This window comes from Parasteatoda tepidariorum, chromosome 2 (assembly GCF_982258835.1).
Source record: "Parasteatoda tepidariorum strain Cologne lab strain chromosome 2, Ptep-v5.0, whole genome shotgun sequence".
NCBI lineage: Eukaryota > Metazoa > Arthropoda > Arachnida > Araneae > Theridiidae > Parasteatoda > Parasteatoda tepidariorum.
The window spans coordinates 59944691-59960673 of record NC_141756.1 but is presented as its reverse complement, the minus strand read 5'-3'; the positions used below and the strand labels follow the sequence as shown (position 1 = coordinate 59960673).

The 15983-nt window shown below is 28.8% G+C and overlaps 2 protein-coding genes across 3 annotated transcripts in view; one reads left to right on the top strand and one right to left on the bottom strand.

Moving 5' to 3' along the window:
• The first annotated feature begins 2225 nt into the window (after positions 1-2225).
• Positions 2226-15983, top strand: part of LOC107447724 (uncharacterized) — a 41577-nt gene continuing 27819 nt past the window's right edge. Inside the window, exons 1-2 of one of the 2 annotated variants that reach the window (XM_071177572.2) lie at positions 2383-2776; positions 13197-13342. The gene's annotated coding sequence lies outside the window, so the exon portion shown is untranslated. Of the gene's footprint in view, positions 2777-13196; positions 13343-15983 lie in introns of both variants that reach the window. The other variant, XM_016062725.4, reaches the window with a different exon arrangement.
• On the bottom strand, positions 9639-11159 carry LOC147815797 (protein FAM200A-like). Its single transcript, XM_087156588.1, has one exon. It carries the CDS (start codon positions 11157-11159, stop codon positions 9639-9641), a length of 1521 nt encoding a protein of 506 aa, XP_087012714.1.

The following is a 15983-nucleotide window of genomic DNA, read 5'->3' as shown; positions in this document are numbered from 1 at the left end:
ATAAAACATCGAAAAAAAATTATAAATCATTAAAAAGACTAAAAAAACTAAACTAAAATTACGTAAGCTGAGATTTATTATTATTTTTCTTCTAATTACTTTTATACTTCATATTGTAACGTATAACGAGGAGGGTACATTCCGGGCCCTTATTAAAATAAGAAATAATTATTATTATTTTTTTATTTTTTAAAGAATTAAAAGAATATTCTTACTTAACTTAAACTTAATTCTTCACAGAATTTAAATTTAACTTATAGAAATCATTTTTATTTATTGGATTTTTACAAGAATTTGAATCCTTCATTAAAGCTATATACTATTATTAAAAACTAACAGTTATACAAATATTTTGATGTTGAAAAATAACCGAAAAAAATCCTGTGGTATTAAACTTGCATTCAACGGAACGAAACTCTCAGAAACTACTACAGTTAGAAAAATTTGTTATTTTTCATTCATTTACTTTTTATTCATTTGTTATTTTTTATTCATTTTTAGGACGCTTCTATTCCTTCCTGTCTAATTTAATTTAAATTAACCACAATTATCAAGGAAACAATAACCAAGGAATCAACGAAACAACAATAACAATACACAAGAAAATTATTTAAAAATTCTCGCGACATTTTATAGTTTATTTAATTCACACAAAATAATAATAATTTACAACAGTAATTATTTAAATTACTGATTTAAAAGCATATCATTGATTTAAAAGTATATAATCATTGATTTAAAAGCCTATTCTTTTAAAAGCATTGATTTAAGTCAAATATCTTTTTATTTATGAGTTCTAAAACTGTATATATATTTTTAAATGTTTCATTGATATTAAATACCTTAAATATTTATAAAAATTCTTAATATATGAAAATTATTAAGGTGATGTTTTTTTTTAGTCTGATTTCATTGTTAATGAAAGTTTTATTCGAAGACTGAAGACAAGAGGACATAAATGTAGATAAAAACGGAGCGCAACTGTTAAATTATAATAATTTATTGATTGCATGTAAAAGAGTTTGCTGTTTTACTTTAGATTTACATTATGTCCATTTAAATTTATGTTTATTTAAATACAAATGTGTTTAGAATTTTAACTAGTGAGCCGTTCCAATATGAGTAAACACTTCAGGGAGAAGGATGCTTAGGATTTTTTTTCTTCTTTTGTTAACATGGTGGGAGGAAGGGTTTGAGAAATTCTTTCGTAAGATATTAAACTAACCTTGTTTTCAATTACTTAAATGTAAAAAAAAATTATTATTACATTAGGAAAAATTTCAAGTTCGAATTAAAAGCTAAAATTGGAAAAAAATTCTTCGAGGAATTTCCGTGGACACAAATTTTGACTACAGAAGGAAAAAACTAAGATTCCTGAAGAATTCTACTCAAAATTCCATGAAATAAAATACTATTTATTCATGCAAAGTTATATTTTTCATTTTAATTAAATCCTGAAATTCGGTTACAACTAAGTCTAATTTAAGATAAATTAAGAAAATGTAAGTCAAATTTAAAATAAAATTGGATTGTGACTTTGTTACGTAAGCATTGGGGGGGGGATTGCTTATTTTTGCTGATGAAGATGGGGGGGGGCGAGTCAAATTTAAAACAAAATTGGATTTTGACTTTGTTACGTAAGCATTGGGGGGGGGGAGAAATTTGCTTATTTCTGCTAATGAAGATGGGGGGGGGGCGAAATTGCCAAAAACATATTTACTCAATATTTTAAAGGCGCCTTGAATTAGAAATAAAATTCATAGATTAAGTGATTAATTGAACAATAATACTAGAAATTTTTGTTAATTGTCTTAGTCGTAATTATGCTATTAAAAATATTAAAATATTAAGTATTATAGAAAGACCTTAAGGTTGTTAAATTTAAAAAAAAACTAAAATAAATTTAAAAAAAAAACATTTAAATTTTTATTTTTATTTTTTTTACATTTTTAAAAAAAAAAAATAATAATAATGATATTTCACGTTTCCTGTAAGAAATTAACAATTACATAGACATAGTGGCATCGAAAATAAAAAAAGAATGAGAAATATCACATTGCACGTGTTCACAACGAAAACGAAACTAACCACACGTGCTTCACTATTCATCATTCTTCAAAATAATTCTTAAAATTCTTTCGTTAAGACCTGAAACTCAATAAAAAGGCCCAAAACCTTTTAAGTGCTAATAATTTTTAAGGGAACTGCTTTAATTAAGAAAATTCATTACTAAAATCTTAGATCCATTATCGTTAAACGGTGCTGTGCTTCCAACTCTCTCCGCCTCACTTAGATCACAGCATCAACTCAACATTCTATTTATTATCAAGAACCTGTTTCTTCTCCTTAGCTAACTGTAGTTTCGTTTCCCCTTTTCCACGTGTGGAACATGTGTTGTCATTTAAATCGACGTTGAATTAACCATGTGCGTTTAATTATTTAAAATAAGACGGAAAATATCTTTTTTTATATTAAGTTTTAAAAGAATAGCGTCTAAAACCATCATATCATCAATTCTGAGTAATTTTTTGTGCATTAATTCGTCTTTTTTCTTTCTTACATGATATTAATTAATTGATGTGTTAAGAGTATTCGATAATATAATTAGTGTTTTGGTGGAATAAATTTTTTATTCAAAGCAATTATCCAGTGATTCTATGTGTAAAAATGAGTATTCTTCATTGTGTTTTGATTGAGGATGCATGAGCTTATCAAATTGGATTATTCATTATTATAAAGTTTGATGCAATACTTTTGGATTACACTAAACACGTGGGTTAGTACAATTATCTTATTCTTGATTAATTTTATTTTGTAACTAATATAGGCTTTTGTTTGTGAAAAATATTCTTATTAAGAATTGATCGCACAATATTGTTAAAATATATATTCTTGATCGAGGCATGTTTTTAATTTTTCTCGTATTGATACTTTATAGACATAAATATGATTAAATTATTCAATAAATTAAGTGGTACCTAAATAATTATTTTTATTTTAGGTAGATAAATATATCCTATGATAATGTGTAATAATCAAGATGTGTAAATTATATTTATTACATGAAAATATTTATTAAAAACTATATGAAATTATTGTAGGAAACATTAATTTTTATTACTTTCAGAATCTTTTATTGTAGAACAAAATTAAATTTTATAAATGTAATACGATTATAAAAAATAATTAAAAAAATTGTACTTGAATAAATTGTTACTCTATGTAAATTAATAAATTTTAAGATAAAACTTGAATTAGTAATTATGGTAATGAATTGGTAAATATGTTTTATGTAATGTTAATAATACTTTTTTGAAAAAAAGACTAGATAAAAATATTTTAAAATTATTCCTTGGTATTATTTATTTTAGAAATGCTTTAAAATTAGTTAATTTAAGAACAAAATTATTGTTGTATAACCTTAGTAACTCCTTTGTATTACACAATTATGTATGCGTACATTACATTAGTCCTCAATGGTAATCATAAAACTCAATTAAATTGATTTGCGTAATTACCATTAATGTTCAGTTGTTAGATAGAATTTTTTTTTCTTGAAATTTTTTCTCAATTCCGAATTTAATAAAATTCTTTTTATTTTAGATCCCTAAACAAATTTAAAAGAGTAGGCAAGTTTTTGAGTAGAAAGATAATCTTACATGCATTCGTAAACATTTATAAGAACATATAATTTAATATTACGATTTAGATTATTCTGTTTTTGATTAGATCATTTTATTTCTGCTCTTCACCCAAGAAACTTCTTTATAAATTTTTAAAAAATATAAGTTTTGTTAGCAAGTTAAGAGACTTTTTCTCTTTGACTGACTGTTGTGGCCAAATGGCATCAAACTACTCTAAATAAAATTTAAAGATGTATTAAAAGTAGTGTTATTTTAATTTTAAGACTTAAAATAAATCAATTATGTTTTACAGTATACTTTAATTGATCGATGTAGTTTGTTTACATTCATTATTTTATACGTATTGTGCAACCTTTTTAAGCCTGGTCTCTTTCTGTAATCAAAAAATTATTTACAAGCCCCATAATTTTATTAATAAATTGAAAAACGTGTTTTTAAAGCTATGCATAATTATAATTAATATTACTAAATTAATTTATTTTATTTATTTCAAATAGTTTCTTATGATGTTTCCTAAATATTTGTAAAATTTAAAAGAAACTTTTTAGTAGGCTTATATTCAGCATTATTGCATAAATTTTTTAATTTATGTAAAATTGTTTCGAAGCAGTGATTTGAAAGCAATTCCAAAGCTATGATTTGAGTAAAAATATTTTTGAGACATTTAAATGATGAATTTTCCAGCATTGGTAAATGGTTAAGGATAAATTATAACCAAGTAATTAAGTTTATAGTTGCATTAGTTTGTGACATTCACTGATGTTACCTGAAATAGGTAAAAGAACAATATATTAATCTATTTTGTTAGTTTCGCTTGAATTGGGAAGACAAATAAAATTGGATTTTAAATAAAAGGTTTGTATTATACAATCAAAAGATTTAAACACTGTAAATCCAATCCATTGAATAATTTTTGAAAGAGAACGCAAAATAAATTAAGCGTTATTATATTTTAATTCAAACCATATGCTGAATCTTTTCATATTTTCGTTAAAGCAAGCACGTACTGAAGTTACTGCGCATGTCCGTACATGCGCAGTAATTTCAAAACACTGCGCGGGCATGTGTTTCTTGCATATGTTTTGAAGAAACACAAGTGAGCGTAAATGTTTAAGTAGGTGAGACAGTATTGCTAAAAGTTTCTTTTAAAATAAAGATAATTAAATAAATAAATAATATTTAAAAAAATATGGGGGATATTTTCGTATAGTGGTCTGTCGTGCCAACTACAATCGCCGAGATGCCACATGGATTTTAATCTTGCAATTTTTTTTAAAAAAATAAAACATTTATATGTTTTGGCTACCAGTTATACCTTTCGAGTTAGTCACTTTCTGTGATGTTTTTTTTTTCTTTCTACGCGGGCCGCTGCATGGAAATTGCCAAGACTTGGCGATTATTCTGCAACAGATCAAGATATGGAAATCTCCCCGGAATGTGTTGAAAATTAAGAATATGTAAATGACTTAGATGTGCCCGATGAAATTGTAGGGACCTATTCACCTATTATTGATTTATAAATAAATCTTACCGCTGAAATAATAACCATTTATTATTAAATTTCATTTATAGAAAAAGACAATCTTTTAAATGATATATTGATTTTGTAACATAAATGGGAATTGATTATGTTGTACATTAAATAAATATTGTAATTATATTAATTATTTAAGAGATTTTCAAAAGTTTTGAGAAAACTCTGTGACGAGATTGATTATTAAAAAACTCAATATTTTTATAAGGCGTTTTTATTAGTCCCATTAATCTCTATTATGAAAATATAATTAGTTTTGACTTTAAGTTACATAAACCAATGCTAATAAAATTTGAAAATCAAAATCCTTTTCCAAAAAATAATAAAGAGAGCATGCTCAGCAATATGAAAGAAAAGATATCACATGCAGCAACTCGACAGCCAAGCAGGGGAGTAAGGCAGAAAAGACTAATTTCAGTATCACTTGGGGAAGGAAATTATACCAGCTTTCACTCTTTTTTTTTCTTCATAAAAAATGTTTCTAAAATTCAAAAAAAAAAAAGTCCTCTGATTAGTTGAAATATTGATTTAGTGACAGCTCAATTAAATAATATACAGTGTTTTAGTTTCATAAAACTGGATAAAGCTTTATTTTAGAATAATCATATCGCTTTCATAATGAATCATAAAGCTTTATTTTAGATAGAATTTTCATAAAGCTTAATTTATAAATATTGATACGATAATAAACCTCAGTAATTGTTTCTAGCTAAACTGATATTAACTATATTAAAATTAAATTTTAACGAAATCCCTTTTGTAGGCTTAAATTATTCAAATGCGATTTAAAATATTTAATTGCTTTATGCGTTGAACTATGCCGTAGTAGTTTCATTTGTAAAATGTTAATTGCTTATGGGTGTCATCTTTTAAAAAGTAAAATTTTGTATCAAAGCATTTTTCCTTCTATGATAGAATATTTTTTATTGGATAATATTTTCTTATTGGATTGTGTGAAAAGTTCATTTTTATTTTTTTGAAAAAATATCATTTTGTATCCAAAAGCTTTCTTTTTTTCTTCTTTTTGTTAGCTGTAGCTTTTTTTTAACAAATTTTATATATTAAAGCTATATTTAAGAAAAATTTTAATTATCAGGTAGCAAGTTGCATTTCGAAATTATCCTGTTTTAAGCCTTTAATTATAGATAATTTTTATCAAAATATATCCATTACTATGGTAAAATATTTATCTCGGTTGTTAGGCTTATCAGTCAAGGAATAATATGGAATTTTGTATTTACCTAAAAGCATATGTACTTTTAGTATCTGCCAACAGATAACAAATAGTAGTTGATAACTAAGAGAAATTTAAGTCTATGTTTATTCTTATATTTTCGACAGTGGTAATTTCTGATAGTAGTTTTTCAGAAAGTAACTAGCATTTTGAATAAAAATTTAAAAACAAGAACTAAATTCGTAAGAATATTTTCTTAGCACTTTATTTCTCTTAAAGTTTAAACTCAGTGATACATTTAGGGGAAACATGTGAAGTTGGACACGTTTTTGCAAAATATTACTTGATAATTTTTATTTATTTTACTATTTTATGAATTTTTTTTAAAATCTCGTTTTTGTTAATTTAATGAAATTTCCTTGTTTGATTATTTGATCGCTTGTAAACCTTGTCATCGATTTATATTATTATTTTTTACCTAAAATATAAATTATCCATCTTATTAATGATTTTAGAGAACAAATTTAAAAAAATTAATCAAACCTATTTAAAGCTAGTTTCTGATAAAAAAAAAAAATTTGAAACCTTCTCAGGTTTGAATCATAAAGATAGTTAAAGACTATTATTCACACACATGCTTATTTCTTGATTTATTTCTAATATTTTATAAAATTTCCGTCGTCTTTCATGCTGAGCCTTTTATCGATTTCTTCTTTAAGTGTTTCTGACAAAATTTAATTTTTTGATTCAAACATCAACAGTCGTTTTGTATAAATTAATTAAAAAAACACTCTAACATAGAAGGTAAATATAAGCAATTAATAGCATCAATGGCACGACAACACCTGGTGGCGTCTCTAGAGCATTCATTCCACCAATTAATTTACTGGCTTTAAGTATATTAATCTAGTTTTTTTTTTTTTTTTTTTTTTTTTTACAAAGGATGTAAATGTTTAAATAGTGCAACAAAAAAAATCGAGTGAACAAACCTCCCATGTTTCTCCTTATCGTTTATATCTATTTTTAAAATACTTATTTTTATGTATACTCCAATTTTTAAAATTAGATTAACGCCAGTCCATTCATTTATCACCTGCGTATAAGTAAGTTAAATTATATATATATATATCCATCCGTGCTTCGGTTATCAAATAAAATGAAACAATATCTACTTTTTATTTTATTTTGTAGAGTTATGCCAAGGCAATTTTAGCGCACAAATATCTAATACTTTTTTTTTAATAACTCATTCAAGTCGAACACAACACAGAAAATAATTTGTTATTTATTTTTATTTAATTTTTGTTTTACTGTTATTAGTTTCTTTTAGAATGATGTTTCAATTTTTCTTTGTTAAATAAATAATACGAAAAAAAACCTTCGTTTACGTTACTAATCGATATCTAAATGAAAATTTCTCAAAAAATAATCAGAAAAAATAAGCAGTATTTTCACATTGGTTTAAAATATATACATTTTTTTTTCCTTCGTAGCTTGCAGTTTTGTTTAATAATATTTTAGAAAAGCGATTCGCAATTTTTTTCGACTAAGAAACCATAAATGATCGATCTTCTTTTAGCGGAACCCCGAGACTTTATGAAATAAATTTCGCATTTCTGAATATGTTAATCTAAGCAGAACTATTAATTATTTTGAAAATATTCAATGATTGAAATCTTATTAATTATTTTGAAAATATTTAGTGGATGTATGAAGTATGAAATTTTTTAATCATATCGTTTTATCAATATCAGTCTTAAAATTGGGTTTCATGTCAGAAAATTGAATTTACAGATCTATAGCGGCATCTAGTCTAGTTTATAATTTGAATTTAGTGGGTGCATAAAGTGAAAATAAATCAGTTGAAATGGTTTTCGTTGAAATAAAAGTGAAAAATGGGGAAAATAAAAGGCGAAAATGGTTATCAGAGGAACATACATCTTCACTGTTATTTTTATTTAATGCGAAATACTGATGTAGTTTTCTATAAATTCAATCCTTTTCGTTATTCATTTAATGTATTGTTATTTGAAAATACATTTATTATTTTTACTTTTATTTCTTCACAAGCATTTAGATTAAATAATTTAATGAAAATAACGGAAAAGTAAAATAATGGATAACCAATGAAATATAAAGTTAATAACAGGTTTCGCAAATCGTAACTGATTAAAACGTCTTATCTCTCGGTACTCCTGTGACCCTTTTACGGAATTCATCCATGGGTTCCATGAAACATCATTTGGGAACAGCTGTTCTAAACGCTTGTACCACTAAACTACTACAAAACATTTAAAAATTCTTCAAACCAAAAAATAATTTTGGGGCAACCCTTCCAAATTCAGTTAGGTGTTCAGCCAAAGCCTCCTAGAGAAGTGGCTCACTTCTCTAGGAGGCTTTGGTTCAGCGCGCAAAAAAAAAAAAAAAAAAAAAAAAAAACACTGTAAATGACTTTTGTTCTAATGATCAAGGACTCAATCTTCTAGGACTCAATCTTAATGGTTCGAGGGGGTAACCTCAACTATGCTATGTAATTAGTGCAGACGATATTTAAGTTACGAAATCAGACGCGAAAACGTACTTTCTCTGAATAAACATATATATATATATATATTTGACCCACAAAATATAGGGGGCAGTCACAATCTGGGAATTATGGTCCCCAGAGTTTGATCACGAGAACTGTCTAAAGTTTAAGTTTGAGCCCCTTGATGTTAATTTTACATTTTGCGTATTTCGCCATATCTCGAGAACTTTTTAAGCAAATTGAAAAAATTTTGTAACTTTTTAGTAAATTATATTTTTAAAAGATGTTTAAATAAAAAACAATATATATATATATATATATATATATATATATATATATATATATATATATATATATATATATATATATATATATATATATATATTCCTCTATTGCTGTTCCGGCTTTTTTTACATATTTAGCCTTTCTCCGATTTTATTACATTCAACATTTCGTTCCTTTGTGGCGTCTAAAAGATCAGACCGTAGAGCAGTGCTTTCCAAACTTTTTGTACCTGCGCCCCCCTCTTTGGAAAAAAATTTGTTGTGCCCCCCTTAATTTTTCTAACAATCCAATTTCATAAACATTCATCTGATATTGTAATTTATTTAATGGGCTACAAAATAATATACTATATTATGTATAAAAATACATAAAAAATAATTATCAATTTTAAGAAATAATAATATAATGTAATAAAAACAAATCTTACAAAAATACAAAAAATAGAATTCAACATTAATACAACATTATAAAAATTTAATGTGAAGGGTGAGCTTGTTTTTCAGCACACATTTTGTCAAACCGTGGTATCATTGAAGATATCGCGGTTCTCAGTTCCTTTTCAATCTTTAAGCAAGATCGATACTTTGTCTTTAAGACAGCTACTGCAGAAAACCCAGTTTCACATAAGTAAGATGTTACAAAGGGCAATAAAATTTCTAAAGCTTTATTTGTTAAAGTAGGAAACTCGTCCTTTACTTGTAACCAAAACGTGACAATATTATTTTCGTGTTGAAACATCTGCTTTAATGTGCTGTCACTAGATAAGTCAATTATCATTTCCTGCTCTGCTGTCGTAAGGCCAAAATCATCATATTTTTCAATCACAAACGGGTTCCTAATCCATTCATATTTGGACATGTCAAGATCTTTAAAGTAAAACGAGAATTGCTCCCTTAAACTGGTCAAGTGTTTATTAATAAGAACTTTACTTTCTTCTATTTCATCTGCAAGACAGGTAATTTTAAAAGTGGGAAACATGTCAAAGTTATTATTTTTCAAACTTATTATCCACAGTTCCAATTTTCTCATCAATGCAGTAACCTTGTCTTTTTGGACAAAAGCATGAATTTGAGGCCCTTGCATTGATTTATTTAAAGTACTGAGTCTTTGAAAAATATCCACTAAATACGCAAGTTTTACAAGGAATTTCGTGTCATAAAACAAGTTTGCTTCATCTCTATTATTATCAGTAAGGAATATGGCGATCTCTTCTTTTAGCTCAAACACCCTTTGAAGTACTTTGGAAGGAGAAAGCCAACGTGCCTCACAATAATATAGAAGTGATGTATATTCTGAACCCATGTCATTACACAATTTTGCGAAAAGCCTTCCTCTTAATGGGCTATTTTTGATAAAATTTACAACTCTTATAATAACTTGAAATACTGTTAGTAAATCTTCACCCATATCTCTTGAAACAAGTGATTGTCTATGAATCATGCAATGCGTCCAACTTGCCCGAGGAGCCACCTTTCGAACTAGTGCCTGTAGACCAGCGTTTTTTCCTGCCATAGATGGAGCTCCATCTGTGCATAGTCCAACACAGTTCTCCCACAGAATGTTATATTCATTGAAAAATTTATCAATCATATTAAAAACTTCACTTGCTGTAATATTGCCTTCAATAGGTTTACAGAATAACATGTCTTCTCTAACATCAGTTTCCACAACATATCTTACATATGTAATCAAGTGTGCATCCTTAAGAACATCTGTAGCCTCATCTACTTGCAACACGAGAGAAGATAGTTTTACTTTTTCTATTAATTGATCGCAAAGATCTTCAGATATATCGGATATTCGTCTTCCCACAGTATTATCTGCTCGTGGAATGATTTTAAGTTGATCAGCATATGATTCACCTAGCATCGTAGCTACCATGTCAATAGCTGCAGGTAGCACTAAAGTTTCTCCTATTACATGGGGTTTTTTGCATTTAGCAATTCTATAAGAAACCTTATAAGACGCAAGCAATGCTTTTTGTATAACAGACATGGTCTTTGAAAACATTTCTTTTTGTTTATTTAAATTCTCCAATTTTCTTTGGAAAAATTCTATTGTCTTGCCAACGTGATCTGCATGTACGTTTTCGAGATGCCGTTTTAATTTATTTGGTTTCATGCTGTCTGAGGCCAAAGTATTCAGACACAGCAAACACAATGGTCGTTCTTGGCCATTAATGACTATACATGTAAATCCAAATGATAAGTACATTGGATCATATTTTCTACATTTAGGTTTACTATTTTGCGAAGATGTTCCGCTATTTTCGCTACCTCTTCTTTTGCCGTCTGCTTCTGCTTCATTCAATTTTCTTTTCAACCCAGTTACGTATTTATCCATCTAAAAGGGTTATTATTTTAAATCAAATAAAAATACTTTATAACAGTTTTGAAATTTACTTCAATATTAATTTAGAAGTGTACCAAAGCGAGTTTGTAGACAATCTGTGTGGAAACGGTCGAGTTTAACCAACGTTTCTTAACGAAATGCCGCATGTCTGCTCTCGTCTGGGCGCACGCATCCAGGTGTAGTCGCGTTGTCCGAGTTTGAAAAACCCCGCAGTCGCGCGCAATTGATGATAGTTCCACACCAGATGTAATGAGCACTAACGTCGTCGAATTAACGACGGCCTTGGCTCATAAGCCTTGTCGGGGCCTGCTTCTGTTTACTGAAGTTTGGCGGGAGTAACCCCGAGAATACCCGGGATGATCCGAGTGCTTGTCTAGTGTTTCCTCGCGCTCGGTTCCAAACGGGAAAGCAAGATGTTTTCGTTCCAGCAAGAGTATGGATGGATTTTTTAGCATTTATACCCGAGAAATTCGCGGCGAGGATTGTGGATTACGTATAACCGTTTTTCTGATTAATTTTTTTGACACCTATTCGACTTTTTTGGTTTGTATTCGAAAATGATATTTTGGAATCAGTTGCGTGCCCCCCCTGCAACAGTCTCGCGCCCCCCTAGGGGGGCGCGCCCCACAGTTTGGAACACACTGCCGTAGAGTATCCTTATCTCCTAGTCTTCCTCTTCGTCATTTCCCCTCTATAAACAAAAGGGTAATCTTTTTAGTGGGAGACGAATCGTTTTATATTCGATTATCGGTCCAAAACTTTTTCTCAGCCCTCTTCCACTTTATTTAGTGTACAGCATTAATTTCCTCTTAGAGCAGCAGGTCTTTCTAACGTCCAGTATAGATTTTCGATGTATTTTAATCCTAACTATCTATTGTTTGAACTCAATTATTTTAATCACAAAAATTATTCAAGATTCAGTATTAATTAAAAAAATATCCTGATTAGAGCGGAACTAATAAACAGATTACTGTCTAATATAGCATTCGAGGTTGAATGCTAGGTAAATCTTTTTTCTTTTAGGTAACTTTTTTTTTTTTTTTTCCCTAAGCAAAGCTCATCACCTGCGAGTATCATTTGCATTAAATTGCTTAAGCCGTCCGTTACTAAACATGCAGTTAAAAGAGAGAGGGGAAGAAAAAAAAAAACGATAAGTATAAGGGGTGGGAGGACTAATTTGTACATGAAGGGTTACTTCCGCCTGATTTCGAGGATGACTTCCTCCGAATTATGTAACGCCTACCAAGAAGGCAATAGATATTAACACCAACGACGGCGATATTCGATACACTCGGCGTCACACGCACGACATCCTGCTTCCTTGGCCGTAACGAAAAGAAGAAAAAAAATGTTAGTCTCCATTTTGCTTTCTAAATAGTGATGGGAAAGCTAGGAAAAATTTTGTTTAACCCCCCCCCTCCCATCAAATTAACCTGCCCCATGCCCTTTTCCTACTGCGGCATCTTTGGAGGAGAGCATCAACCGGAGAAAATAGTTGTAATTTGCTTTTACTGATGTGTTAGCTTAAGTACGACATTTATTAATATTCGAATATGTTTGTCTCTCGTTTTAATTTTTAAGCATTTATCAATTGTGATGTAATTTGTTTTTATTTATATTCATTTGTATAATTTATTGTGTGTCTGAAGTGTTTAAATAAATCGGAGAAAATGTTTTCAGGTAGATGGACGGCAATCTCGGAATACGGATTCTGCAATCCTTGTGAGAATAATTAGGTTCCGAAATGGCTGAGAACTCTTCACAAGACGTCCGTAGTTCAATATCGTCGATCTTCGTCAGAATATGATCGCCGATTTCGATAAAATGTGACGCCTTACCCTCTCTAGTGGGATTTATGTATTCCATAATTCTGTGTCATATTTAATTTTCTCAAAATAAAAGTACATTAATGCAGAGTCCGAGTATGTCCTAAGTCTCAATTCAAAATTTTCGAATAAGATTGTAAATGAATAAGATTGGTCGTGTTAATTGATGAAGTAAATTGTAAAGAATTTTATGCATCTTCAAAATAAAAAGCAATTCCATTTTTTTAATTTTTTTTTTTTTTTTTTTGAATGAGGGTGTATTTTATCACTGTGAGTTTTGCATTATAATTTGATAATCATCATCGTCCTTCTGATAAATGATATAATAAAGCTAATTTTTAGTAGTTTGTATATAATTGAGAGATACAAAAGACTGAATTTTTTTAAAAGTATTATTTACTTATTGTAAAATAATTTTATCGAATTACTGAACGATATTACAAGAAGTCAAGACAAAGTCGCTCTAATCTTCAAGACAATTCAAATACATTCCGAAGCTATTATTCTAAATAATAGAGCCTTCCAATCCACAAGCAAATCAATGATTTACTATACATTCAATTACATGTATATCAGATTAAACTCGAGGCCGATGCCTTAGAAAGAATCCAGTTATATAAAAGAGAACCGCAGTTCGTCATAACCCGTTCCCTGTGTTACCATTTCGGGGTCAGTTTGAAAATTCATTCTGACGTTCTTTTAATGAAACGTCATCTGGTTAAGCCTCGTGTGAGACTACCAAATATAGGAATAAGAAAGTGGCAACCAGTTCTTGCTTTATGACAGCTCCGGCCTAGTTGATCTTCCTTGTCACGTTTTCGGCATCAGAGCTCTGTGATGAAATGAAAAGCCATAGATCTTGTTTGAGGTACCATTGAAAAATGATACTTGGCTAATTTTCCATCTTTAAAAGGGTTGCGGTAATTTCCCTTTTGTCTCAGGCAGTGTGGCTTGTTTTTTTTCCATCTTCTTCTTGAGAAGTGGATTCCTCTCCGCATTTTGCAGTTCCGGTATTCCAATTTTCAAGGTTAAGAATGCGGCTATTTCACGTTTCGTGCCGTGACGAATGATGTTTGCGTCTTCTTCATTGTAGTTTCGTTTCTGTTTTTTTCTTCCTCTCTGGATGTTTCTGGTTCTGGTAAACAATACATTTAATGTATTGTTTAGTTAACAATTTTGTTGCAAATGCCACCGTAATCTAAACAGTCGATTTTGTGGATTTTAGATCCATATCAATGCCTAATATGGATAGAAACTTTATTTTAGTTTTTTTTTTTCATGGCGTAAAAACCAACTACATCATCTACATTTTAACATTAACTACATCCAGCTAAGAGAAATCACCTAAAAGGGTGGACGGCATGATGTTTTGCTCCCATCCCAATTTGAGAATATGAACGTATTTCTCCCGGATAAGAGCTTGGAATATAATAAAATTATTAACGCAACTAATAATGTATTATTATTTTTAATTTAAAATTTAGCTCCTTCGGCTATCCATAATTATAACATCATACAAAGTTCATAGCTTAATTCACGGCGAAAGTAATTTCAATATAAGGTGTGTTGCCTGAATGTAGGATGGGTGTTGAAAGGTTTTGCTTGTATTTATGAAATGAACACATGCATTTTTTAATCCCCACACTTTGGCGTGATAAAAAAAAATGCAGTACAAATACACTACAAAATGTTCATTGGGCAACGTTTTGTGATATTCCATAATCTACAGGGCCATCAGCTCAGTAACTGCCACCCTTAACAATGCTTACATTTCTCTTTATTTCTAACTGTACCATACAGTATAGCTCTGTTGTACGAATAATTTTTGTCGTGAAATCGCATGCATTTCCCAGGCTTTCATCTACAAAACGCAACTTTTACAATCATGCAAGGGTGCCCACAGGGAAGTAGCAAAGGATGCAAGTCGCAATAGACAGTTAAGAGAAGGGTGCTTTTTCTTTTAGTATTTTAAATACCTTTTTGAAGCTATAAAACTAGAAAGTAGTGGTGAGACAGTGTCGCTTTGAGCTAATTCTTAAGTGTAAGCAAAAATATTTCTAGCGCACCTTCAATTAAGAATAATAATAAATATGATAATAGTAAATAGTATAATAAATTTTACTTATTTTTAAAAATAAGTCAAAATCTTCAATTTATATACATATAAATATATATATATTTTTTTTAAATTTTTTTAGAATGGAATCATGGAGCTCTGAAATAATGAAGAGATAAATACGTAACATCAAATGATTACATTTCTCTCAAAAATAAAAATTACTAAGAGAAAGCTAAGATAGAAAGAAATATGTTTTATACTCTTCTAACAAACTTCGTGCTATAAATATAGAAATTGTGGGAAAAAAATAAATCTCATTATTAATTTATTTTGCTATTTATTTCACGTTGCGAAATTTCATATTGTTTTTTTTTCTAAAATTGATGCATTTTAAAAAAAATTGTGTACTTATAAAATAAATGAAAGCAAAATGACTATAAAACTTTTCAATTAACATTACATAAACTGAAAAGTAATAAAATTTGTACATTAATGATGAATCTATGAGTAATTTGAGCCTGCAATTGCTGATATACTTTTAGAATTTTAGAAACTAATACAAAATTTAGAAAGATGCTTTTT